Source organism: Aedes aegypti, chromosome 2, assembly GCF_002204515.2.
Source record: "Aedes aegypti strain LVP_AGWG chromosome 2, AaegL5.0 Primary Assembly, whole genome shotgun sequence".
Classification (NCBI taxonomy): domain Eukaryota; kingdom Metazoa; phylum Arthropoda; class Insecta; order Diptera; family Culicidae; genus Aedes; species Aedes aegypti.
This window is the reverse complement of record NC_035108.1, coordinates 454,207,328-454,235,048: the sequence shown is the minus strand read 5'-3', so window position 1 is coordinate 454,235,048 and position 27,721 is coordinate 454,207,328. Positions and strand designations below refer to the sequence as shown.

Here is a 27,721-nt window from a genome sequence, read left to right as displayed (position 1 = left end):
AAATGCGTAAATTTGTATTCAATGTAGTCATTGGAGCATAACCAGCCGCTTTCAGTTTATCTATGGTGCTTTCGGTGAGATTTCGTTGCTCTTTTGAACACTTTTTTTCTGCAAACGGCCTGCAACAGTTGAAAAAGCGACTACTCATGTTGCTCGTTAGATTTTAATAAACAAAATCACTTTTAAGTTTTTACTGACTAGTTTGGTGTCGTTTGCTTGACTGAAGAAAAATTTTACAATTAAATCTTTTATAACCATAGTGGTAGTATATTTTTTGCTTTTTCGTGAGTATGTTCATGGTATGTACCTATCATGTTTTTGATGTTGTTGAAGTTACTCGCTTTCTCCCAAATATGATTAACAAAGTCTATTCTCTACCAAGGCGGGTCTATACCCAGGTGTAATCAGATTTTAACTTTGTGGAGAAAACCAGCGCCGAGAAAACCGACCTGCTTTACGTATACTAGATCACCTGGGTATAGACCCGCCTTGTTCTCTACGAGGTAAACTTTTTGCAGGTAAACTAGTCGTATACCTGTATAGAAAACTTTTTTTGTAGCTTTTGTCTTCAATATTAGATTTATTATAGGTATCTTTTATCAAAAGGTTTCAACACTATTGAGAGAATTTTTCTTCAGTTACGTACAATAAAAAATATGACACTATCAAGACTTTAGATCACAACACTGGATCGCGTCTAACTTTCTAATAGATGCTATAATAGTTATGAATAATTAAATAAAATATCATGAAAACAACTTGTTAACCTCATGTGGTACCCTTAACAAAAAAATCAGCAACAAACTGCGGTCCTAAAAAAAATTAACAATGAAAAAAAAAAAAAAAAATTCACTAAGTGTCAAATTTGTGAAATATTTGAAATGTCATAACTTTTTTGTTTATTGGCTTACCATCACCAAATTTTTATGGTAGATAGTTAATGTAATGGACCGTTTTCCCTCAAAAAATTACGTTGGTATTCCGATAGGGTTTTGAGATATTTGAGTTTTTGTGACAAAAATGATGTTTTTAATGCAAAAAAAATTTTTTTTTACTGTGTGTATTTTTTTTGGAATCTTTATTTAGTTGTCTAACTTTGTTTCTTTAGTTGTCTAACAATCGAACGAACCGTTTTTGCTGTGCAGCTTTTTGAATATTTTTGAACCATTTTCACATACACCCTTTTGAAAAGTTAGTCGTGACTCAACTTGAAGATTTGATATCGGAAAATGACGATTTAGATGGAACTGAAAAACTGTGCAAAGTTTCAGATATTTTTGAAATGGTCGATCAGAATCGACTTGCATGCCTCCGTGGAATCCCTCATTTCCTAAAAAATCTGTTTTTCCATGAAATAATTACCTTGAATGCCAAACCGAATTTATGAAAATCAAGAATAGCTATCAGGAAGTTGTGATAGTTGAAATCGTGGCATAGCTCTTATAACAGTCTATACATGTGGGTACGGGAATGATCAACTTTTCCCCGCTGATCAACTACACCCCGAATTACGGTACTATTAGATAGTGCTTCACCTCTAGAACAACTTCACTGAAGACCCTAAGTTTCAAAATTATCTGGATTTTGCGATATACCGATTTCAAACTGTGGTTTACTCGAACTGTATATAGTGCGTTCATTATTATGCGACTTCACGTACATTTGTTAATTTTACCGAATTATAAAAGGCCTTACTGTAAATAAAAACTGTCGAGTATTTTTCTTAAAAAGATTCTTGAGGAATACATTTTGGTTTGGTGTCGATAGATATCTCATGATATCAAAATGATAGCATTTAAATCACAACTGTTGTACAAAGTTCAACAGCGCGACAGCCCGAAGGTTAAATTTCCTTTTTTTTATTAGAGTATTTTTTATTACAGTAGCTCAAGCAAACGATTTGGTAGCATAAAAGCTTCAGATGCAAAGGTATCTAAATCAAAACAAATTTTACGAATACAATGCAATTTACAATCTATTTGCAGTAAGCTAGATTAATGATTTCAAGCCACTTTTCCGAAACACTACTGCTACCGAATTGGAATCGTTCCGGCACAACAATGTATCAATGTAGGTAGAGTCCTGCCAATGAATGCAAAAACGCTCCAAATCGCCATTCGCTGGAACGTGTTTGCATGTTGGCACTTTTTCCTGTCGATTAGTTTTCTGTTCTCCCGTTTTGTCCACCGCTACAAGTTTGAAGAGGCAGCGTGGCGAAAATTTTCCAACATTCCAACGGCGCAAACATGGACAACAATCGAATCGGTGAAACAATTTTCCCCCGTTGAACTATTCGCGACGAACTATTGGTGTCGTTTCTTTTGTCTGGAAATACCTTCACAGCTTTTGCTACACAAAATCGAGAGAAACAGTGCTCCAACAATCGCATTCAAAGGCGAGTACAAAGAACCCTTTTCGGAATTGTTTGCCAACAGCAATGTCGATCGCGTGTTGCTTTGGATTGTTTTCGAGTTAGAAGTGCAAGCAGGGCACAATAAGACCAATGGTCAAAATCGTTAACTTTTGTCAATAGTGCGTTAGAACTTTAAAGTTTTGACTTGGTATGGCGTCTTCGGGTGAATACTTTAATCGTGTGAGCAGAACATGCAGTTTTTCACCACAAGCAGCGCTTCTTCAACTTTTTTATTAAATGATTTTCAAATATAACGTCTTCGGCAAAGTTGTATCAGTGCACAGTCCCACAGTGCAGGCTCTGGATCGATCTGGGTTTGGGTAAAATTACCTTTCTACAATCGAATCAACTCCTGCTCACTTTTTCATCCCTGCTTCAACCACCACCCGCCAAATTCAAAAGCAATAAACGTTGAAATTGTTGCAAAGGGAGCTCACATCTGATTGCTAAACATTTGCAGGCAGGAATCCAATTCGCGAATGATAAAGTTTCTAGCTGGATGCATGCGTGGGAAACAAACGGCATATCCTCCTACTACACAGCATCTTGCTGTTGCTAACAAATGCATATCGATCGGCTTTCTCGAGTGGAAGCTCATTGGCAAAGCTCGTGCGAACGGTTGCATGCACACTAGGGTGCGGATTATTTTTCGAAAGTTCTCTAAAACGAAAGTTCGTGCACTCTTCTGAATTCAAGTTACATAATAAAATAAAACCTTGAAGCTTAAGACAAAACATTTAGATATAGAATCAAACTTTTAGAGGGACTAACACCAGTTCAAAATTTCATAATAATCCATATTATTTATTTTTATTGGGAAGAATTATTAAACTAGAATAGAGGACGATTCTTCTGCTTTGTTCCTTTTATCAAAATTGCTTGAAAAATTACAATGTGATAAGTAGATGAAAAACTGAATTTAGTACTATACCATTTAATTCCACTAGAGTTTGTATCATTTGACAGATACGCGTATTTCGACCTCAACTGTAAGGCCGTCTTCAGTGTCGTGTACTAGACTCGACTTCACAAAGTAATGTAAATTTCACCTAAGATCATATTTACAGTTACAGTACAGTGAATTTTAGAATTTTTGACTCAAACTTTGAGGTTTGTCCTTCTATGTGATTTGAATTCAGAAGAACACGCAATTGTTGGTTTTGAGAGCTCTAAATAAAATAAACCGCACCCTAATGAGCATGCTTTTCATTTGCATAGACCGAAACCGCCCGTCCGTAGCAAATGAAGATACGGAGATGCATCTCTTTTTGGCAGCAAACGTCGCTTGTCGGTTGAATAGAAGACGGCTGAGATTCGATGTGAAAACTCTATCAGCAACAGCACAACAGTTCCCCAGCAAAGCATATCAGGAACAAGCGGGGGTGGAAAGTTTGAAATTTGCTACTAGAAAGCTGAACGTTTAGGTTGGCAAGAACATGTGCATTTGGTTCGGCATTTGATATAGTCAGGTTCAGAGCCAGATGTGCTAGGTCAGGCATGAGAAGTATGTATTTTCGAAATGTGAATTCCAATGTGATTTGTCGAATCAGAAATGCATTTGTCTAGAAACAGCCGAGCATTGAAATCGAAATATCAGCTTTCAAGTTGCAATGTCATTCACGTTGGATTTCGGCTTTTCAAAATTGGGTTGGAAGTATATCTTTTGACGGGTGCAATTATGATAAAATGTTACTACGGTATGCCTAAACGATTTGATAGATTAAGTTTCAATCATTTCAACAAGGTTTCTTCAATGAACCATGAAACAAATATTTTTTACAGGTTCATTCATGTACCTAATACGCGAAAACTTATACTATTTTTATTTCTTGGAAATCTTTCAGAATTCTCGCAAGAATTCTGTTAAAACCATATGAAAAATATTCTTCTACAAGTTCTATTCTGAAGTTCGAAGAACTGTGTCAATTATCAATAACGTATAATTGATGAGTTTTAATTAACTTTAGTAAGGACCTTGGGTCTTTTTCGACCCATTTCGAAATTCAAATCAATGAACTATTGATTGAAATAACCGAGCAATTTAAAATTTTCTGACAATTATTTTTTATGGAAAATTCTATTTTTGAGGAAACAAAAATTATGAATTATGCAATCGAATCCAGACACCTTCAGCATGGCTTTGCTTTATAGCCGCGGACTCTAATCACTCGGCTGAGGAAGGCCCCACAACATTTACATATACGGTATGAATTCGAAGAAAACTGACTTATAAGTAGATGATTTGAGGAACTCTATTAATAGTCCACGTGAATACTAGGGTGCGGCTTATTTTTCAAAAGTTCTCAAAACCGAATATTCGTGTGCTGTACTGAATTCAAATACCATTAAAAGAGAAACTTCAAAATCTGAGCCAAAAATATAAATATTTAGAGGTAGCACAAGCGTCTTGAAGGTGAATTTATTTCTCATTTGTTAAACGAAGAGAAGGACTTTGCAACAATTTTTAAATAATTTTTAAACAAAAATGTACTATTCAACTCGTTATTAGGGGCAAGATGCCTTATAAATTTAAATTTTATACAAAAAATGCAATTTCCGGCAAAAACACTTAAATAAGTAATCCAAAGAAATTCGATTTTTTAATAAAAAATCATGTTTTCAGGTAGTTTTTGTTAAATAACTAGGTCAAAACAATTTTTTAGAAAAATTTGTTGTACGAACAGTTTGAAAACAAATAAATTTGCTTCAAAAACATGTAAAAGATTTGAAATCAATCGAGTATTTATAAAGTTGTGGTCGATTAAAAATGATATGATTTTTTTAGCAAAATGAGGAAACATTTGGATAAAAGTATTTTTAACTAAGACTAGTTTTGATTTCAGACAAATTAAATATTCTACAAAGTTTTCGTAAATTTAATTTTGAAGATAATGGTGCTAAAAGTTTCGAAATTGGTTAAAAAATAACAAAGTTATGTTTACTTCACTGAAGGTCATTTTTTATAACATGAAAATTCACCTTCAAGACGCCTGCGCCACCTCTGAATATTAATATTTTTGGCTCAGATTTTGAGGTTTCTCTTTTAATGTGGTTTGGATTCAGAAGAGCCCATGAATTTTTGGTTTCGAGAACTTTTGAAAAATAAGCCGCACCCTAGTGAATACCTATTCAACTATATAAGGACGGTTCAAATTATTTGCTTAGTAACGAAACTACAGGTTGTCAAGGTCAGGGTCTTTAAAGGGACTTTTTTCACATGTAGCAGGTTCCCGGTGGCCACAGTGACCAAATCCGGAGGGTTTTTGATACTAGACATGTGTGTCTTTCATTTAAGTCCAACAGAACTGAAATCGGACAACAAACTGATTTTTGCGACCTGTTTGAATTTTCGGGTCGAAAACGACCTTAAGTCACAATTTGTAACTTTTTTTAAGGGCTAAGGTGCCGCTAAACGCAAGTCAGTCCCATCTGTGAAAAGTAGGCATTGATAAAATCGACTTAGAAGTTTACAAACTCGTTTTCTAAATTCCAGAAGATTAGTAAAAGTACAAATGAAACTTTCACAATTTGCTTTTCACTACGACATACTTCCGGGAAAAATATAAAGATAATCAAAACACGTTTTATTTTCCTGTTATACTGTGCTGCATCGAATTGCCAGATGCTTCAAAAGACGGACACTGGCCTTTTTCACGGTGTTTTAGAACCAAATTCCGTTTTTTTTCGCCTAGAACCCATAATTGAGTTGTTTTCTACATTTTCCGTGCTTAAAAAATGCCAAAAAAGAATTTTTGGGTGATTCAATGCCGGTGTCTGGGATTCGACGCATCCGGACACTTCGAATCAACACGGTACGGTTCGGAAATCTGTTGTGGGATTGAAATACGGTTATTTTTCATTATGGGAAAATTTGACTTGTTGTGTTTGTTCTTATTTTTACCGTTTAAATCATATTGTCTCATTAGTGCAGATGAAAGAGCATTGGAAGATATGTTGGAAATTGAACTCAGCTCAATTTTGATTAAAATGCAGGTGGGACTGACTTGCGCTTCACAGCAGAAAGGAAGGTTAAACATTTCTTTGAGTCGATCCTAGTACACGACACTGGGCGGTATGAATAAAATGTAGTAAAGTTGAGTTTACTATATTCTCGGTAGTAAATGCTATATGTGGAACACGAGTGGAACATGTTTGTGCTATTTTACTTCACAACACCTTTCGAACATACTACAAACAACGCGTTGGTATGCATAAAAGCTACTGATAGTTAGCTTCAGAGATTGCTACTCATGCTTTGAGATTGTTGAATTGAATGAAATAACTAAAATTTGAGTAAAAGTCATTGGAAAACAATTTCAGCTTTGATATTTCGAAAGATATTTTGATATTCACGTCAAAAAAAATTAGATTTCAAAACAGAATTTTGAGATTCCGATAAGATTACCGTTAGAATTTTGAACTTTCGCGTGAATTTTGATATTACGATGGTCATTTTGTTTCTTAGGAATCCTTTGATGTCTGTGGGAATTCAGGTATTTATAAAATAATACTGAACTTTACGTGAGACTTGTGATATCTAAGATTCCCGGATTTCCTTTGAAGTCCGAAATTTGTGAAGAAACTCTAAGACATTCTAGATTTATTATAATAATACTGAGATTCTTGTGACTATATTAAAAATTCGGTATTCGATTCGGTTATTGATCGTTTGAAATTATTTTGTTGTCTTTAAGAAGGTATTTCTGTAAGAATCTCTGAGATTTTCGAATTTACATCAGAATCTCAGTATTGAAATCTGAAAATTCTAGTAATTCTATAATTTTATGTTGCTGTAATCTCAAGATCTCTTCATGTTTATGAGATACAGATTACTAGCTAAAATTTCAAAAATCTCTGAAAAATCTTTGATGTCAAATCATCATAAAATTCACATGAACTTAAAGGTTTGGTTGTTAGACATTTCCCAGAAAGTCAAACCCCAGAACGACATTCCCCAGAATGATCAATAAATCCCCAGGATCCCATTCCCCAAAAATACATTCTCCAGAATAGTTTGTATACACTTTTAAAAAAAGGACAGATTGTTATTTAGTTTTTATTTTTAAAAAAATATACCTACTAAATTGATTCGAATTCCCAGAAGCTTCGAATTCCACAGACGTTAGTTCACCCAAAATATTATTTTATCAAAATCATAAAAATCAAATAAAATCGAAATTGAGTCTAAAAACACCTTTTAAAAGGCGAGTGTTTGCTTCCCTTGTCTCACGCAAACCGTCTAAGGGGCCTTCCATAAACCACTTAAGGAAAAAATGCTGTTTAACAATTTAATCTGTGTTATACACACTTTAATACAGACATTCCATGAAAACCCGATCTTGTGGGTCACCGAATTCCGTGAAAATTTGCTATTTTGTTCCTTATCCGAAATTAAGATACACGTATTTTTGGATTTTTTTTATTAGGGTGACCATTTCCGAAATAGGGTGACCAGAAAAACCGCGATTTTGCAAAATTTTTATTTTTAAAAATATTATAGCTTTTGAACCGTTTGACCGATTTTCAATCTTTTTTTTTTTTTTTGGACGAAATGAAGGCTAAGGATTTTGACTTTTCTGGACAAATATATAATTTCACAAAAAGTGTGTTTTTTACATAAAAAATACTCAATAGCTTCCTGAGTTGTGTTTGATCCTTCGACCTTGACGCTTGCTCTGGCGATGAGGGCAGGATCAAACATGTCGCGCATCGGTCGAGTGGAGTGAAAAAATTCCGCGTTCGATTAGTTCCTTTTGATCTTTCGACGTTGACGCCTGCTCCTGGGCAATGCGTCAAGAAAGCCCGAGAAGTCGTCAGTTTTTTTCCCTCTCGGGTCGCGCGCCTATTTTCTCTGAGTGCTTTTATAAAGCTGAGCAAACGAGTGAAGCTGAAAGTGGATTGTTGCTGCTCAAGGATGACGGATCAATGGGTGAGCTCGTTTCATGCTACTATTTCTAATATATAAAATATGTATGACTGCACCTTTAATTGTTACAACGGTGAGACGTAAATATGATTTTTCAACAAAATTTGAAAGGTTCGTCACTGTGAGTGTCGACATAAACTCTGATTCATAAATTATTAATGTCTATTATTTTTTTCAAAACTCCTTTTTTTACCTTTATTTTTGTAATTAAAAAAAAACTTTGAATAGTTCGACACTACAAGTGTAGACTTGCGAAAGGTTCACTTTATTCAACATACTTTGAAAGGTTCGTCACCTCAAGTGTCGGCATAATTTTTCTCTACATAGATATTGTTCATATCAAATGAAAATATTATATTTACATATAAGCATGTTTATATCTCACAAATAATTATTTCTCATGGTCTAATCGCTTATCAAAGTGAATCCTGTGATCTAACGATCCTCCCCATTAACAAACATCCCTCCCAGTAACCTTTGTGGAGATGCAGAGGCAAACACGGTCTCCAAATAGCAAAGGTTACACACTAACATTCCTTCCCCCAATCCCACCTGACTGCAAGGACGTGGCCGGCGCCGTTATTGACCATGTATAAATAGAGGCACTGAATTATGCACACTGAAGAAGATTATGGCCAATCCCAGCCGAACTTCTAGTTGATTCTTTGTGCATTTTCACTGACTTTGGTCAATCACGGAATAGCAACCATTGATATGTGTAGTCAGTCTAAGCCAGTGCTTCCCAAACTTTTTCAAGTTTCGCCCCCTTGAGGCCAACATTGATGTGGAATCGCCCCCTGATATGTGATTTCAATATTTCATGTAATTAAGTGCTGTACGACAAAAAATGTCTTTGACTTGCATGTCCATAGTATCATGATACAGTACATTTTAAAATATTTTCCTAAATATCGATATCCCAAAATTATAAGGAATTATTTACTATATTGTAATTTATAATAGCAATTTTCACAATATTTTGCGGGCATTACAGGCTACTGAATCAGTTTTTGATACAAGTTCATCCCAGTTTAAACTATTTGAATGTAATATATGCATTGGAGCAAACTTGTGACGTAGTTGGAGGTTAATGGTGATTACAAACTGATTTATTTTTTATTTATAAAATTGCTGCAATAATTTTCAGAAATTGTGAATAATAGATGCTTGACGTTTCTGGGAACGATATTTTTTTCATTCAATCCATATTGTGTGCGCGGAAGCTGTACCGTCAATGCGATATATAAAAAGGGTGTTTTTTCTAACACCAAGAAATATTTATATATAAGAAAGAGGGCAATCAAATCATCTTTTTGTTCTGTAAAAAAGCTGGATGTCAATGAAAGAAATATTATCTTACTAACCTCAAAGTTCATGCATAAAAACATCCCAATATAAAATATTGGGAATTTGCAAAAAGTTTCAATAATTCTCAGATACGTGTTTTGTACATCCAAAATATGTTGTCTTTAAATGTTATCTGTGACTAATCATCCGACCTCGAAAATTTTAAACACCGACCATTCTTAAAACTCACATAATATTAAAAAACCTGAACGCATGTGTTTGACAATTATCAAGTGTAGTTTATCATAATTTTAAAATGACCCTGATTGGACACATATCGATCCAAGGTAAAATATTCCTGGAATTAGTTAAGTTTGGAATTGATTAACCTTCAGATGTGTCTTCTAAAACAATTATGAGTTATTATTTTCAAATGCTCCCGTGTTAGCCTTTTCGCCCCCTTTCTGATTTTTTCGCCCCCTTTCTGAATTTTTCGCCCCCCAAATTCTATTTTACAAATGTTCGCCCCCTTGAGCCTGAAAATCGCCCCCAGGGGGGCGAATTAGCCCACTTTGGGAATCACTGCCCTAAGCTAAGCTAAGCTAAGCTAAAAATGCTCAATAGTTTCCGTTTTTTTGTGTTTTGAAGGCCTCGGGACCAAAGGGGCTATTGCTGCTCTCATTTTTCCTTGAAAGTTCAGAAAATTTTACGTCTACTGTCAAATTTTCAGCGATGTATGTGTTTTAGTTTTTGAGATATATTTTTTTGAAAATAAAAAATCAGTCATTTTTCATCGGCACACACTGTAGGTCTCAGCGCATTAGATTTTTTATTTAAAAAAAAAATCATAACTTTTGAACAGCTTAACCGATTTCCAATCTTTTTTTATGGAATGAAAGCTTAAAATTTCAACTTTTCAGACAAAATTGAAAAATCTGATAAAAATATGTTTAAACGTGAAAAATTATAAAAATTTCTAGTGTTTTTTAGAAAATTTCATATATTTTAATGGAAAAAAATAACTTTTCAAAGTTTTCTATTTTTTTCTATTTTTTATGAAAATTTGAAATCTTAACCTTTCATTCCATAAAAAATATTGGAAATCCGTTGAGCAAAAGTTATGATTTTTTTTAAACATTGAAAATTTAATGCGCTGAGATCTACAGTGTGTGCCGATGAAAAATGACTGATTTTTTATTTTCAAAAAATATATCTCAAAAACTAAAAAACATACATCGCTGAAAATTTGACAGTAAACGTAAAATTTTCTGAACTTTCAAGAAAAAATGAGAACAGCAATAACCCCTTTGGTCCCGAGGCCTTCAAAACACGAAAAAACGGAAACTATTGAGTTTTTCCATGTAAAAACACAATTTCTGTGAAATTTTATATTTTTCCTGAAAAGTCAAAATCTCTAGCCTTCATTTTGTCCAAAAAGATTGAAAATCGGTCGAACGGTTCAAAAGTTATAATTATTTTAAAAATAACAATTCTGCAAAATCGCGATTTTTCTGGTCACCCTATTTTGGAAATGGTCACCCTAATCAAAAAATCCAAAAATACGTGTATCCTTATTTCAGATAAAGAACAAAATAGCAAATTTGCACGGAATTCGGAGACCCACTAGATCGGTTTTTCATGGAATGGCTGAATACAGATAATGAATAAATATCTCATATTTTCTAGGGATTGCCTCCTAAGATGTTTACTAAAAAGATCCTTCTTAGCTTCTCTTCCAGATCATTCCTAAGTTTTTTTTTGTATAAATTTCTTTTGGTGTTCTCTCCCAGAATTCTCCCCAAGAATTTGAGTTTATCCTCAGCATTATTTAGAAAATTCTGTCTCAAACAATTAATCTCACAATTGTTCCAAAGTTAAAAATTGTTCTGGGATTCGCTAAGAATTCTTCTAGGGTTTCGACCAAAAATTCTTCTGAAATCTTAATCCAAAATTAGTCTTGGGTTCTCTCATGTTCACTCTCAATTTCCAATCGTTTTACCAGTCGATTCCTACAGTCCTTTGATTCTTCTCAAGAATTTGAACCAGAATTTCTTCGACAGTTTACTCTAAATCACCTTCGAAATTCTCATTTCTCTCTTTCCTGTAATTCTTTTGAAGGTTCTATTTTTTTTTTTTCTGAAATTATCTCATAGATAAAGTGTTCTGTGATAAGGGAAATTATACGAAACGACTGGTTCACTTGGAGGTTTTTGGAAAACATTCAACGATAGTCTCTTAACAAATGTCGCCTCCAACCATCGCTCGACATGTTTGAGACGGTAGTTTTTATACCATAATGCGTCTCCCGAATTTAAATATTTTAGCTCGTCAACCCGATTCGATCTAGAGTTCTCTTTTATAGGAGAATTCTGACAACGGGGAGCTAAGTTATGCTTATAATGACTTTTTGGGTGAACAAGATCAAGTAATATCTTCGGCTTATATGAAAACACATGCTCAGAGGGAAATGTTCCACTCTTTGTCAGACAGCTATTTCTGTAGTTCAAGAGAAAATAGTTCACCTGCTCCTCCACGTCAAGGGTCTTGATTTGTGGTTCCAAAAAAAACTTTTTTAATACTTCCTTGACCGTTCGAACAGTTCTTTCAGCCTGTCCGTTACTGGCTGGGTGATATGGAGGGCTTTTAAGAACTAAAATTCCTTGATTTTTCATAAATTCAGTAAAATAGTCTGCGTTGAAAGGAGGCCCACCATCGGTTACAAGAACGTCTGGGAGGCCGAATCGAGCAAAAACATTTACAAACTTTTTTATGACCTTTTTACAATCTGTTCCATATCGCATGTATTCTAATTCCACCCATTTCGAGTAACTGTCTACGATTAACAAAAATACTTTTTCCCCAAGATGAAGAAAATCAGCGTGGATTCGACTAAAAGGTCTGGTAGTGGGCGACCACGACGACTCGTATTTTGTCTTAGGAACAATAAGAGTACGATTACAAACATCACAGTTCTTAACGTATTTTTCCAGGTCTGCGTTTATGCCAAACCAAAATACTGTGCGACGAGCAAGCTGCTTAATTTTTACAATGCCCGCATGATTAGCATGCAAAAGCTTCATGATGTTTTGTTGGAGAGATTTCGGCACAACTACTCGATTACGAAACAGGAGACAATCTTCGGTTAATTCAAGGTCATAAGCTTGGGATTTGATGTCTTTCAACTCTCGTTCAACTCTTTCCGGCCAGCCACATTGAAGATATTTAATGATTTGTGTGAGAAACACATCTTTCTTCGTTTCTTTGGCAACATCCTTGAAATCAATTGGTATATCATTAGTAAAATTTAGGCTGTTTACATACTCTCGGTCTAAACTTCTAGGTACTGTATTAGCTAGAGGAAATCGGGAGCAGAAATCTGCGTTTCCCATTTTCTTGGATGGAAGATATCGAATTTCATAGCTATAAATGGATAGTTCCATGATATAACGTTGTAAACGTGTAACGGAAATAGCATCCTTAGTTTCCTTTCCAAACACTCCAAGAAGAGGTTTGTGATCGGTGTAGATCACAAAATGTTGGCCATACAAATACCGATGAAATTTCTTGACGCAAGAAACTACCGCCAACGCCTCGAGGTGTAAAATCGGATATTTGCGTTGTGCATCGTTAAGAGTAAAAGATGTGAACGATATAGGTTTTTCTTGACCGTCGATCTCATGGGCCAAAACGCCCCCTAAGCCATAGCCACAAGCATCTGTGACCACTATGAGCGGTTTTTTGGGATCGAAAAACTCTAAAACATTCGGTTTCAATAAATATTTCTTACAAATCTCAAAATTTTCGTTGCATTTTGAATCCCAAATAAATTTAGCATCCTTTTTAAGCAAATTGTAAAAACAAATTAGTTTGGATGACAGGTTTGGTACAAATTTTCCATAAAAGTTGATCAACCCAAGGAAAGCTTTTAGCTCTGTTGGATTATTTGGTGCTTTAGCATTAGCAATAGTATCTATTTTGTCAGGGGAAGGCGAAAGTCCGTTTTCTGTTATCACATGTCCCAGAAACGGAAGCTCATTCACGAAAAATTTGCATTTGTTCCATTTAACTTTAATTTTTGCTTTGTCCAGGCGGTCAAGAACCAAAAGGAGTTTATTTTTGCATTCTTTGAATTTTTTTCCAGCAATAAGTACATCATCAAGGTAGCATGACACTCCTTCTATGTCATGCAGGACCTGATCCATGACTTTTTGGAAAATCGCTGCGGAAGAGGCAGCTCCTTGTGGAAGGCGATTGTATGTATATAGGCCTTTTATTGTATTAATAGTCATATACTTCCTCGATCTCTCTGAAAGTTGCAGTTGAGTGTAAGCACCCGCTAAATCCAGCGAACAAAATACCTTACACCCAGCCAAAGTGGCAAAAATATCTTGAGCTAGAGGAAGCGGATAAGTATTGGGCACTATAAACTTGTTTATCGATACCTTACAGTCGATGACTAAACGGATATCATTGTCCTTTTTGACTATTGCAACAACAGGCGAAGCCCAATCGCTGGCCTGAATAGGTGTAATTATTCCACTTTCCTCAAGAGAATCCAAATGTTGGATGACCTTTTCTTTTAAACGCAATGGTACTGTGTAAGCTTTTCTAAAAATAGGAGCACATTCCCGCATAGTTAATTCTCCCTCAAAACCTTCAATTGGAACAGACGAATCTTTGCTAAATACAGAGTTATATTTCTGTTTGATTTTATCAATTATGTCAATTGTTTTGTCCATTACATTCACGTTGTTTATACTAGATAAATTTAAAAATTTTGTTCTCCAGCCTTTGAAGAACACGTCAAGCCAATCTCTTCCTACAAGTGGCACAAAATTGGTACTACCCTGTAAAATTACTAAGGTTACGTTAGCAATCATGTTTCTTATCGAAACTGTAACGTCTAATATACCCAAAACCTTTAATCTAGCACCGCCCACGATAGATAATCTTCGTTTGCACTTTTTGAGAGGCAGCTTACTAAAATTAGATTTATAAATCTGTTCACCTACCACAGCGACAGCAGATCCTGTATCGATCTCCATATCAAAACCTAATCCATTGATTTTTGCATTAATAAAAACTGGCTCATTTACCTGTGCAGCAGCTTCAATGGACATACAATCGAGATCCTCCTCGGAATCACTGGTGGGATTGGGTGGTCCCAAACGCTTGAAATCGAACGCTGACGATTGCTCCGTAGAATTTTCATCTTCCACAAACCGAATTGATTCCCGAGAACGTTGGAGTTTGAAGCAATTTTTCCTCATGTGCCCTCTAATCTTACAGTAGCTGCACATGACATTGTTGTTATTATTCGTTTTCCATCTATGTGCTGACCTTGAACGACTTCGGCTGCGATAGTTGTAACGGTCTTGACCACGACGACTACTATGTGGATACACTTCTCTTCTTCCATTACGATGGTCCCAGTTTCGTCGTGTGTGATCATCTCTGCGATCACGTGTGGTAGATCGTTCAATTGCACTCACTCGATCACTGGTTTGCTCCATTCGCAACGAACTACGTGCCATTTGCTCTCGCGCGATAAGGATCCGTTCAGTTTCTACGAGTGATGGTTCTTCTTCCTCAAGTAAACGTTCACGTGTTTTCTTGTCATATGCGCCCAGTACCAACCGATCGCGTATGATGGAATCCTTCATTGCGCCAAATCCACAACTTTCTGCTAGAAGCTTGACATCAAGAATAAAATCCTCAGCTAACTCGTCCTTGCGCTGGCACCGCTCGTAGAATAGCGCCTTTTGTACCATGCGTCCATCCGTTTTGTCGAACCGGCCTTTAAGTTTGTTTATAATGTCGTTATACTCCAGCGTGTCAAGATCAACACCAGGGTATAGTTTTTTCATCTCAGAAAAAACTGCAGCTCCACTCACAGTGATAAATAGCGACTTGCGATTGCCTTCAGGTACCCGATTGTAGTTGAAAACATGCTGTAATCGCTCCGCATAATCGCTAAACGATGTACCTACTACGTAGGGCTCGACGGAACCGATGAACGTCGACATCGTTGCAATGTATAATCTTGAACAAAAACAGAAACCAATCACTAATAATTTCTCATCAATTGTAATACCACTGCTCAGGACGCACTCAACTACTATCAAAATTCAAGCACACGATATATCGATTTAATGCTATAAAGAGCGAGTCTCTTTTATAATGGTCAAGTCCAGTCACTAACCTCTCGTTTGAGATGCTGTGCACACAAGAGACGAATTCTTGGTTTACTGCAACAATCGTTAATACACGATCACGGCACTCAGATCTTCAACAGCTAGGTAACTTCAACTCAGTGATGGTCTGAACAATACTGATGAGGAAACAATACTGACAATGACCCCGTAGTGGACAGCAATGGCGGTGACGGCGATGGCGAAGATATTGGTGGCGACAATCCGCGTGGCGACGGTCTCGAAGGTGGCAAAATTGTTGGTGGTGGCTGAGATGTTAGCGGTGATTGAACCGCGTGATGATAAGAAAAGTAGGCAATGTCACATTTTTTTTTTAAGAACTTAACGTTCTACACGATACAAGTATCACTTTTGTATACTACCCAAACTTGAGTCGGCAGCCGTTTAAAGCACATAAAATTAATGATTTTGATTTTTCTAAGTACGGCTCAACGATCTAAATTTTCACAAAAAAATACTCGGCAAATCACACCGATTTGTTAAATTTGCACGCACTGGGTCTTTGATCTATCCTTCGTTGCCATTAAAGTGTTCTGTGATAAGGGAAATTATACGAAACGACTGGTTCACTTGGAGGTAAAAGTCTAACTGGTCTACATTCGTATCGCGATAAGCTTCGCTATTCGATCGCAGTTACATTCGGATATCGAAATATGCTAGTATAACAGTTATCTTCGGACACGACAATAGAAAGTTTTGAAAATTTTCTTTCTGAAATGTTTGACGCTTCTACCACGTTCTTTCAAAAAAGTACATGCCTAACCAATTTGGCATTATCATCCAAGATCCAGTGAGAGTTCAAAATTTAAGTACTTTCTTTGAAAACCGTATGAATTTCTCTATCATTTTGTGGAAAATTCTTCCATAAATTTTCTTCAAATTGAACGATTGAGAATATATAATATCTCATTTAAACATAAATTATTGAGCTACCTACTTACCTTGCTAAGAATTTGAGTCGAGACGAACTCGAACAAATCAATGCTTCTTCATAACTCTGTCCCAAGCAATAGCGAGTGCTCTTTTCAGGATTGTAGATTTTATTTGGACACCGGCGGCGCATCCATTCCGGAAACTAAACACTATTACTAATAATTATTCGAACTAATTATTGTTCACTTTGTATGCATTCGAGTCTGCTTCGATTTTGGTCTACTGCTTAGGGTGCTTAGAGCGTCTAGTTAGGTTGTGTGTTTCTGTCTAAAACTGTTACTATATAGTGTATTGTAGCGCACTAATTCGAAGGTTTGTTAAAGTTTTACAAGTTCTACAATCTAATATGTATACCTTTTTTGTTCAGTATAATGCAAATTTGTGAATACATACATTCTTCTCCTATGTTGGCCGTTAAAAGTTAGTCATAGCGCGTGTGTTATGTAAATTCTTCATGATATATATGCACTTTGTGTAATACACGAATCCTACACTAATTGTTACCTCCAGCGATTGCAAATACTGTATGTATTGTATGTATGAGTTGATTGAAGATGCGTTCGATTGTTGGAAGCGATTGAAATTGGTCTAAACTCGAAGTCAAAAGGCAAACAGCGAACGAATTTAAATAGCTACTAGAAGAGGAGATGATTTCGCGTAGCGAGTTATATACTGTTAAGAGTTTCATTTTTCCGACTAGTAAAGAGACAGAGTGGTGTTTTATTACAGCTTCTAGATATTGTACTTTGTTCGACTACGACAGAATTTCATCCGTTGAGAATATTGAATTTAGATGTTTATTCATACGACTGACGTCACCGGTGGGACTTTGTATTATTGATCGTTTCCTACGAGTTTATTATCGACTTAATCAGGGACGCTGCTAGCAGCTGTTAATTTGGACATCGTATATTTTTCTAAAACACCTAAAAATCCCGAAATACTAACGACTGTTTAAAATGGTTCCAAAACACGCGGGGAGCTTGAACTGACTTTCCTCTCCTACTCGATAGCTACACCTCAAAAAATTGCGACATAAAAAGATAGGCGAATATCTTTTTTGATTCACCCTGGCTTGGTTAATGCTAAGTGTACTATATGCTACGTGATCAGTCGTTTATCCTAGCATTTGTCCATTATCGGCTGCATTTTGTGGAGGCATACATTTCTTAGACCAAATACACTGAATAAATATTACATTATTTACACATAACAGTAATGAACATAGATCACAAAAGAGGTAAGTAAGGAAAGAAGGCTGAATTCAACGAATTTGTTCTCGCAAAAAAGGGTGTTTTAACTTAAATTTGGCTGTTTCGCTAGAAACCAATGAAAGTCGTCAGAGAATAATAACGAAAAACGAAAGGACTAAGATTATCTTACTAATTAAAGCTTTAAATTTTGCTGATAGAAAACGAAAAGAGGATTAACATAAGCGATCACATTTCAGAAATATACAGAAAGCGCTACAGTAAACGAAGCAAATGCTTCTCAAAAACAAATATTTACAGGAAAATGAACAAAGATACTTCCATTCGTCAAGTTTCTTCTCCGGATTGCAATTCTTTAATCCAACCACATTACTTTCTCGTTTACACTGAACTATACTCTTATTGGCAGTATTGCTGTAAATGCGTTCTAAATTTCTCAAAAAACTGCTGTTATTAGTGGAAGCATCTAGCCTACAGTCAAAATTCGATTTCTTTTCAGTAAAAAAAAATCCATTCATTCCCATTCTTAGGGAAATCTTAGGCATCCTTGGATCGAACGGTTGTGTTACCTTTCGCGCTTGCTGCGATTGGTTCGTCCGATTCTGCGATGATCTAGCACACCGTTTCCATGGGAACCCGATTGGTCTGGGAGTTGGTCGTTGTGGTCGTATTGTTGGTGCAGGTGTTATTCGTAATGGACTCTCCCATCGATGGAAGCCCGTGCGAGGAGCTGGAGTGCTGAGGGCCGTGGGTGGTGTTGGTAAACGAGCGACCCGTTTTCGAGTTCCACAGGCGCTTTATTGCGGACCAGACCTGGATGTGGTTTCCGAGAGGGAAGACAATAAAAGAGAAAAAATCAAGGATGAGATTTTGTAATAAATTTCAATTTGGATGCTGCAACGTTGGATCACAGACAAACAAACGTAACGGCATAGAATAATTATCAATTTGAAACATAGTAACGCGAACATTAACCCCTTATGCTAAAAATACTGTGTTTGGTCAACCGGAAACTAAATGGCGGTAGCGTGCAAACGTCATGCGAGCGCCACAAGTGAGCCGTTAGCCAACTATAAAATATCATAATTGAACACAATTTGCAGTACGATGAAAATAATACGAGTGATACGTCTGTTTGTCTGTGATTGTATGCTTTCAACAGCAGCCAGAAACAGCATCACGACACGGGATTGGGAGCAACATATATGCGCTTGTTATGCATTATTTAATGAAAATGTTCTTCTCATGTGAGAAGAAATTAGAATAATTAAAATGAATGGATGTCGGTTAAGGGTTAGGTGGCCCTGTCACCGAGATGTTTACGACGCGAAAGGTTGTCGAGCGAGATTGCGTGGAAAGTGATTTGTAGTTTACCGTAATTGGGCACCGAGTAGGAATGCTTGTTCTGAACGTTGGCATAGTTTTTCTTTTGTTGAGCGAAAACAGTATCACGTGCAAATAATAAATTATCCTGACATCGAAGGAATAGTCTTCTTCAGTATATGGTTATTATAGTCAACTAGTCCAAAAAAGTGTATTATTCAATGTTATTCATACAATTCTGAGTGTCCTTCTATTTTTTTTCCTATCATGATTGCCGAAGCGCAGTGTATTCTGCGCTTTCTAGCCTTCAGTGTCTCTCTATCGATACTGCTCTGTTATAAAAAGATCAGTTATGAGTTGACTGGTTGACTAATGTCAGACAAGGAAATCTTTGATCGTATAATTTAGGAATCCCGTTCACTGTCAGAGAATCCTTTGAAGCTTCATATAAACGTGATGTTGTAGTATGAACGTCCTACGTGAGGACTTCTTCTACTACTTGGCATTACGACCCCACTGGGACAGAGCCTGATTCTCAGCTTAGTGTCCAATGAGCACTTCCACAGTTATTAACTGAGAGCTTTTGTTTGACAAAGTTGCCATTTTCGCATTCGTATTTCGTGTGGCAGGTACGATGATACTCTATGCCCAGGGAAGTCAAAGAAATTTCCATTACGAAAAGATCCTGGACCGACTGGGAATTGAACCCAGACACCTTCAGCATGGCTTTGCTTTGTAGCCGCGGACTCTAACTACTCGGCTAAAGAAGGCCCCCATGAGGTAGATTGATACAGATTTTTAAGCAAAAATAAGAGTAAACATTTGTTAAAACCCTCATATTTGAACTGAGATGTGACAATTGCAGTAACAATTGTATTTTCTTGAATTTCTTGTATAATTTTCAATTATATCTCAATTTAAAATGATGCAGAGTTGAAATATAGATATTTTGCTTTTGTAATGGCGTTCGGAGTAATAACCCATTCGGGGTAATGGCGTTCGAAGTAGTAGCGTTCGGGGTAACGACATCCGGGGTAGTGTAATAGAGACAATGCGTTTCGATGTAAACAATTTTATTTTGCGTCCCGTCTTCGGCAAAGTTTTAGAACGTGTAAAAATACGAAAAGCTGTCGAAGATACCAAAGTTCTAGAAGTTCAAAAAATAAAGTTATGGTTAAAAAGGTGTAAATTACATAATTTTTACATAGTTAGCATGTGCAAATTCTGTTCTTAGTTAAGTGTCCATCGTCTTAGCGTTACGTCCCCACTGAGGCAGAGCCTGCTTCTCAGCTTAGTGTTCTTATGAGCACTTCCACAGTTATTAACTGAGAGCTTTCTATGCAAAAGTTGCCATTTTCGCATTCGTATATCCTGTGGCAGGTACGATTATACTCTATACCCAGGGAAGTCAAGGAAATTTCCATTACGAAAAGATCCTGAACCGACCGGGAATTGAACCCAGACACCTTCAGCATGGCTTTGCTTTGCAGCCGCGGACACTAACCACTCGGCTAACGAAGGCTCCAGCATCTTCATAGTCGATTGAAATGACGGCTCACTATTTTGCTTAGGATACTTGAGAGATAAATGTTGAAACAAATCAATGCTGATAACAAATCATACAAATATTATGATATCTGATCAGCCTCTAATCCACATCGATCCATAAATTACGTCACTGTTTCAGGGAGAGAAACAAAGGAGTGGCTATCTACACAACATTTTTGGAGTCCCCTTACAAAACTATATCATAGAGGGAGCCAAGAAAGGTTGAAAATGACCTAACTTTACGTTCCACGTTCCATTCTAAACACCATGGGTCATTATTTTTAACATCACTTTACTCAAAAAGTTTTTGCAAAACTTATCAATGTTCCAAAATATGCTGTATTTTATCTACCAAATGTCAGTGGATGTATATTTTCTATATTTCAGTCAAGAGAAGCCGATCATATATTTGTTTATTCGCCAGGTGTTTGAATCTCTTGCGTCTCTTTCAGCAGCAGCCCAATTGGATGTACTGTAATAAGACAGTTCTCTCTGATTTAAATCACAATCCGCAGACTATATTGCAATTTTTGCAATGGAATGAATAACGCAAGAAAACAACGGTAAATCTTTTCAATTTATATGAAAAAGTATTGAATTCAAATATCCAAATATGTATCCAGCAAACTTTGACTTTTGGTGGATGAAATGTAACATATTTAGGAACATTGACAAGCTTTTACAAAAATTTGCAACTTTTTTTTAGTAAAGACTCAATATCACTTTACTATAATAATGATAGTTTTCGATAACTTGTTCAAAAATCAAAATTTTCCAATTAAAAACAAGATTTTTTCCATACAGCCAATAATAGATATTAAAAAGACACGGACACCGTCTTCAGCCATTTAGCTGCACAGACTGTAACTTAACACTAGACAACGGGCAAGCATGCTCCAGTGGTACAATCGAGAAACATTCCTGACGAAAAGTTTCAATGGCTGCAGCGGGAATCGAACCCACACTCCATGACACGATGCGCTCATTGCCTGACGACACTAACCGCACGGCCACGAAGCCCACAACATATTGAATATGAGTGGCGTTTTTCAAATGAAACATTTTACGATGCGTCATAAACAATATAGAATGAACGTAAGATTTATTTTTATTTTTAATTTTTTATCATAACTTTGTTATTTGAATTCCTAGAACTTTGGTGTCTTCGAAAAGTTTTTGTTTTTATACGCGTTCTAAAATATAACCGAAGTCGGGAAAGCTCAAGGACGCAAAATCAAAAAAAGGTCGCAACGCCGCGCCACCTATGCGGCGAAATTTCCAACAATGTTTTATTATCAACTTAAAAAACAAATAAATCCAAGATAAGTCTCCATAGACCAACCCAAGAAAATGCACGCCTAAAGTACGTACATTTCCGGAAAAGCAATTCTTTAATTTTTAATGATTACAAATAAAAATCCTAGGAAAGATTAAGGAAGATCATGGCTTCGTTGCTAAGCTGAAAAATCACAATTTTTCGTTTACAATCTGGAAATTAGAGATGGGCAAAACGACTCATTTTAATTAACGAATCCGATCCGAATCATCCATTTTAGTGAACCGGGTCTTTTGAACGGTTCAGTGGCTCAGCGGCTCGTAAAGGAAGAGGAACTGAACCGAGGAACGGAAAAACGAGCGGATAAATTTGTCTTTGGGATAACTCTCTTCTGCGTGACATACGTCGTATCTTTCGTATCTCTTGCTCTCTCTCTCTCTCTCTTTTTCGTACATTCTTCCCTAGAAACTCATGACATACTGGGCCGATTGTGCTTTGCCGTTCAAGTGGGTGCTTTTTCGCTCTATCTTTCCTCTGCTTGTATGCAAGTGGGCGGGGCAAATTAGTTGTTTGGCTATGTATGCTGAGAAAGCGGAGCTGTATCAAACTGTGTTTGCATGTGTGTCGTGGCGCGCAAAGCAAGGCATGTGTCAAGCGTTATACAGCCCGGTGCTTGGCAGCCATGTTTTCGAGGACAGCATCAAAATCAAAAGCAACAACGTGCATTAGCGTAATCATTTTTGAAAAATTTTCCTCCGATATTAAAATGCGCTCCACGCTATTCACATCAACTCAAATTGACCTACTGTATTGTAAACGAATAATTTACAACCGTTTGTTTGATCCAATATAACTGTTGTTGCAGGAAACGACATTTACCGGCAAGAAAGATTTCGCCGTCATCGATTGTATTGTTAGTCCTCAAACAAAGGGAGGTACTCGCGGCTCTTTACTGCTACCCTAACGTGTCGCTGGTTCTTAACTGTAAACAACCATACAATAGTGAAGGCGTAATCAGTTTTCTAGAAATTCTCGCTGCAACCAGGCCGCCATCGGCACCCATCGTTAGAATTCCAATTTCATGTCACTGTTAGCTAGTTTTCGATAAAACTTAAGGGTGGTCCTTTCTGTTTTCTCAAATTGGTGGACCCCTCGTATGCCAGCTAGCTGAACAGTTTGCGAAAAAGACCATTTTTTGATAAATCTGATTGATAAATGTCTCATATTTCGCTTGGAACACATAGCAAACTTAGTGACATCATATAGAGAAAGAATATAGCTTTCATTTAAATTTGAAAAAAATTTGGCGGTCATTTTGAATTTTGTTAGAAAAATCGTTTTTTCACCATTAGCGCACCGCTAGTCTTGAATTCTGAGATCACCATCAGAAAACTGAGGAAAAATTGTGTAAGATAGGCTACAGAAACTAGGTGAGCAATGGTACCCTATCAAATGAACGATTTTCTAAATCATGTTTTATCATTTTGACGTATATGGCGAGTGCAATCAATGCAAACACCATTTTTTGTACAACAAAGAAACAAGTTTTCAATCATTGGTGTATTATTTGAGACAGATGAAGAACACGAGTATTATTTTGAGTGAAAAAATCCGGCGGCCATCTTGGATTTTGACGCCATCTTGATTTTGAGTATAAGAATGAATTTTTCACCTTGATAGCACTCAGCATGTCGAATTTAGAGGCTATCAATAAAAAAAGTTATGTATACTCTTCTTCTTATTGTTCTTAATTTTCCTGACGTTACGTCCCTACTGGAACTGAGAATGATACTCAGCTTTATTAGTTATAAATCCAGGTTATTAAACAGGAATTTGTTTTTATAATGCGATTTCTGACAACAGAATAATTCTTTGACATATTTTTGAATTCAAAAATAACGAATACGAATGAAAACCGCCCAAAAACATTGATAGAAATAAACGAACATAATCTTCATGTTCACAAAACACTCCCTAGAGCGAAATCCTGGTTGCGCTACTAATGCAATGTATGTAGAAGCGAATTTTTTCGCTTATGTATTTCATTTGTACAAACGTCATGGTTCTCTTTGAAGCAGAGTAGAATCATTTTTTTTAGAGAAGTTAGTGTTTATTTATAAATTTGCAACTGTTAGTCAAAAATAAGCAAAAACTGCATCTGAAATTCACTTAAATTTTATTGAATTTTGTAGTGAAATATTTTCACTAACGAAATACATTGCTTTTATAGATTTAACTAGATAGAAAAAATCTACTTATGATTTCAGTTGGATTCTACGTTAAGATTTTTCGCAGTGTGGGAGCTGGTCGACATTCAGGTAGACTGAAAAAACTCATCAATTTCAAAAGGATGTTCAAAAGGTTCAAGAAGATGATCAGATTTAATTGAAAAATCACTGTTTAAAATCGAGTGTACTGATAACTCATTCAGCGGAGCCAGAATTTGAGATAAAATGATCTTTTGTTTATGTAAATGATTTTTAATATGGATTCGAGCTCACACCATTTTTTCCAATGTTTGTTTGTTGTGATATCCCAGATCAGTTTTAAATTTTTTATTGACAATTAGGTATTGAACTTACTATTTTATTATGTAGAAAAAAAAAACTTGCTTTCGTAAAAACCTCGCTAAATTCAATCCTTTGAAGGATATTTGCTCTGAAAACTAGCATTTTGGAGTAGAATATGGTAGAAGTATGGAACCGCAACAAAGCCGCGAAATTTTGATTTAATCCAGTGAATCGCGAAATTTTAAGCCGAAAAAATGAGATCTGAAGAGCTGATAACGACTGGCTGCCTTGGAAATAGAAACTGAGAAACAGAAGACTGAAAAAAACTGAACAGGAACCAATACAATAATACGAAGCCTAATAGGAGCCAGAAGATAAGAGTATGATTTTTCATAGGATTGGTCCACACATTTCGCTAAGAACTATGACTTTTATTTTGGGAACTTCTTGTGACATTACCACAAGTATTCTTCTTCTTTCTGGCGTTACGTCCCCACTGGGACAGAGCCTGCTTCTTAGCTTAGTGTTCTTATGAACACTTCCACAGTTATTAACTGAGAGCTTTCTATGCCAATGACCATTTTTGCATGCGTATATCGTGTGGCAGGTACGATGATACTTTATGCCCTGGGAAGTCGAGAAAATTTCCAACCCGAAAAGATCCTCGACCGGTGGGATTCCCACGACCTCACTACCTCAGCTTGGTCTTGCTGAATAGCTGCGCGTTTACCGCTACGGCTATCTGAGCCCCTTACCACAAGTATTACTGCATGCATTACTAAAATGGTTTTTTTTTATGTTACTCTCTAGGATTTTATCGCAAATTAATTGAGGTATTTGCCCACATATTCAGATATTACTCCGAAGTTTTCTTCAGGAGTGAATTTAATGTTTATTTGTATTTTAATATGGAACTCCTCCAAGAGTTCCAATAAAATTTGTTTTGGATGCTTCTGGATGGACTGTCTCAAGGATAACCTCATAGATGAGCTTGCAGATCATCAGGAGCTCGCCCAAAAAGTCTATCAAATCATTGTCAAAAAGTCCTAAGTCTTCCATGATTTCTCTAGGACGTCCTCCAATATTTCCATTTAGAAAATTATACAGAAATCAAACAAAAAGATTTTTCAGATATACCTCTATGGACACAAGACTGAGGTGGTGGTGGTCAACAACCGCAAGTCCGAGCAACGGGCGCATATCTTGCACCATAGAGTCCAAGCGATCCCTTAGGCATCTTGGGGTAATGATCGATGGCAAGCTCAGCTTCGCTGGCCACGTTGAATATGCCTGTAAAAGGGCATCTAAGTATTCTTCATGAAATCTCTAGATAAATCATGAGGATAATTCATGAATCTGAGATGAAATTGTTAAAAAAAAAGCCTGATGAATAATCGCGCTATAGTCTCTAAAAGTTTCTCTGGATCCTGTAGAATTTTGAATAGAGATGTACTACAAACAGAATAAGGAATAAAAGAGAGACTGTATAGACCTTCCATTAGAAATAGACACATTTAAACATTTAAATAGAGAGCAAGTATCTAAAAAGATACCTACTACCAGCCCTGTTTAACTGCAAAAGGTTATAAGGAAAAGAGCAGCAAAATACACCAGATTCGACAGAATTTCCCTTGATTTGGAGGTACATGTGAGGAATACAAGAAAGAGCTGGCTTTGAGTAAGCAGCGGCTATATAAGTCTCAAATTAAGTCGATACCATATTTCCAAAAACCTTATGATGGCGTCAATTGCAAAATACGCGCATTTGGTTCAGACGAAGCGATCCATATACATACAAATGTATCCATCATAGCTCTAAATATTTGGAGAAAATCTGATCAAAATTTAATTTCTCTCCAACCATTTGTAACTTTTATTAATATGTGGTAACTTTTTTTTTATATCATCAAACAAATCTTGTTGATCTTTGGAGCACAGATTATGATAAATCAATCAAAATCGAAGAAAAGAAAGTGGACATTAAAAAATCGAAAATACGTGTATTAGTTTCCCAAACTTCTAACTTCATTTTAGAATGACCTTCAATAATGCTTTTAACCGAATGCAAAGACTAATGCTTATTGCATTTAATCATTCAAATAGCATCAGAGCTTCTAAGATATTGGATTCCATCTGCTATAGCTAAAAATAGATAATTCTTAATTCTTTGAAAAAATATCTTCTACTTACATTAAATTTTGATGCTTTTAATCGACTACGTAGATCACAACAGAAAAGAAAAACACTCGATTTTAAGTAAATTAGAACAACACATCCAAGTTACAGCTGTAAGTAATATATCATAGATAATGGAAAATGTTGACACGTTGAAGAAAAACGGATCAAGTGTATGTTGTTCTTACAAATTTGTAAATCACTTTAACTTGAATCAGAATTGATATGGGAACATAACAAAATTACATGATTGCTTACCCTCATCTAAATAGAAGAGAACCGACCTCTTTAGTAAGCCATTTTTTTCTCGACTTGGTGACCAAATAGACGTACCAAACCTCAGGCCCAAATAGCTCAGCAAAATCGTCCAATTACGGCAACACCATTCCCACGACTTGTGTCACTTGTTCAAAGGTACTCCAATCTTGTCCTGGGCCAGCCCTCTAAATCCATTTAATTGTCCTACACAGCTACCGTCCACAAAATTGCAACCCTCCTTAAACCAGAACGCTTTCCTAAGAGCAGCGACGCGACGGAGAAAAACAGCACAAAAATACGATCCCCGCATTGGGACCTGACTAAATGAGATTTTGCGGTTGCGGACGGTTTGGTCTAATAAGGGCTCTTGTTTTGGTCTGCAACACCCTTTCAGAAAAACAAAATTGTGCAAGAAGAGCAGCGAGAATGAAAATAAATTTGCACACTAGTTAATATATGTAGTCCGGTTGGAGTTGGTTGATAAGAGTTACGTTGGGAGTGGTAAATAGATGTAAAAAAAAGTCGATCAAGTCTACCTTCGGTGAGAGTGGACCGTTCTCACTAAAAATACTGATTATAAACAACTTTGTTTACAAGTTAATTTAGTTTTATTTTAAATAACATGTTTTTGCTTCAGTAAAACACTCGA

General features: G+C 36.2%; 1 protein-coding gene across 5 annotated transcripts in view; it reads right to left on the bottom strand.

Moving 5' to 3' along the window:
* Positions 1-16,860: 16,860 nt before the first annotated feature.
* The window catches only part of LOC23687794 (probable G-protein coupled receptor Mth-like 1), a 427,687-nt gene continuing 416,826 nt past the window's right edge, over positions 16,861-27,721 (bottom strand). For all 5 annotated transcript variants that reach the window (XM_011495351.2, XM_021848076.1, XM_021848075.1 and 2 more), the window contains exon 8: positions 16,861-18,795. In XM_011495351.2, coding sequence (XP_011493653.2) covers positions 18,595-18,795 — 201 coding nt within the window. In that variant the 3' untranslated portion in view covers positions 16,861-18,594. The remainder of the gene's footprint in view (positions 18,796-27,721) is intronic.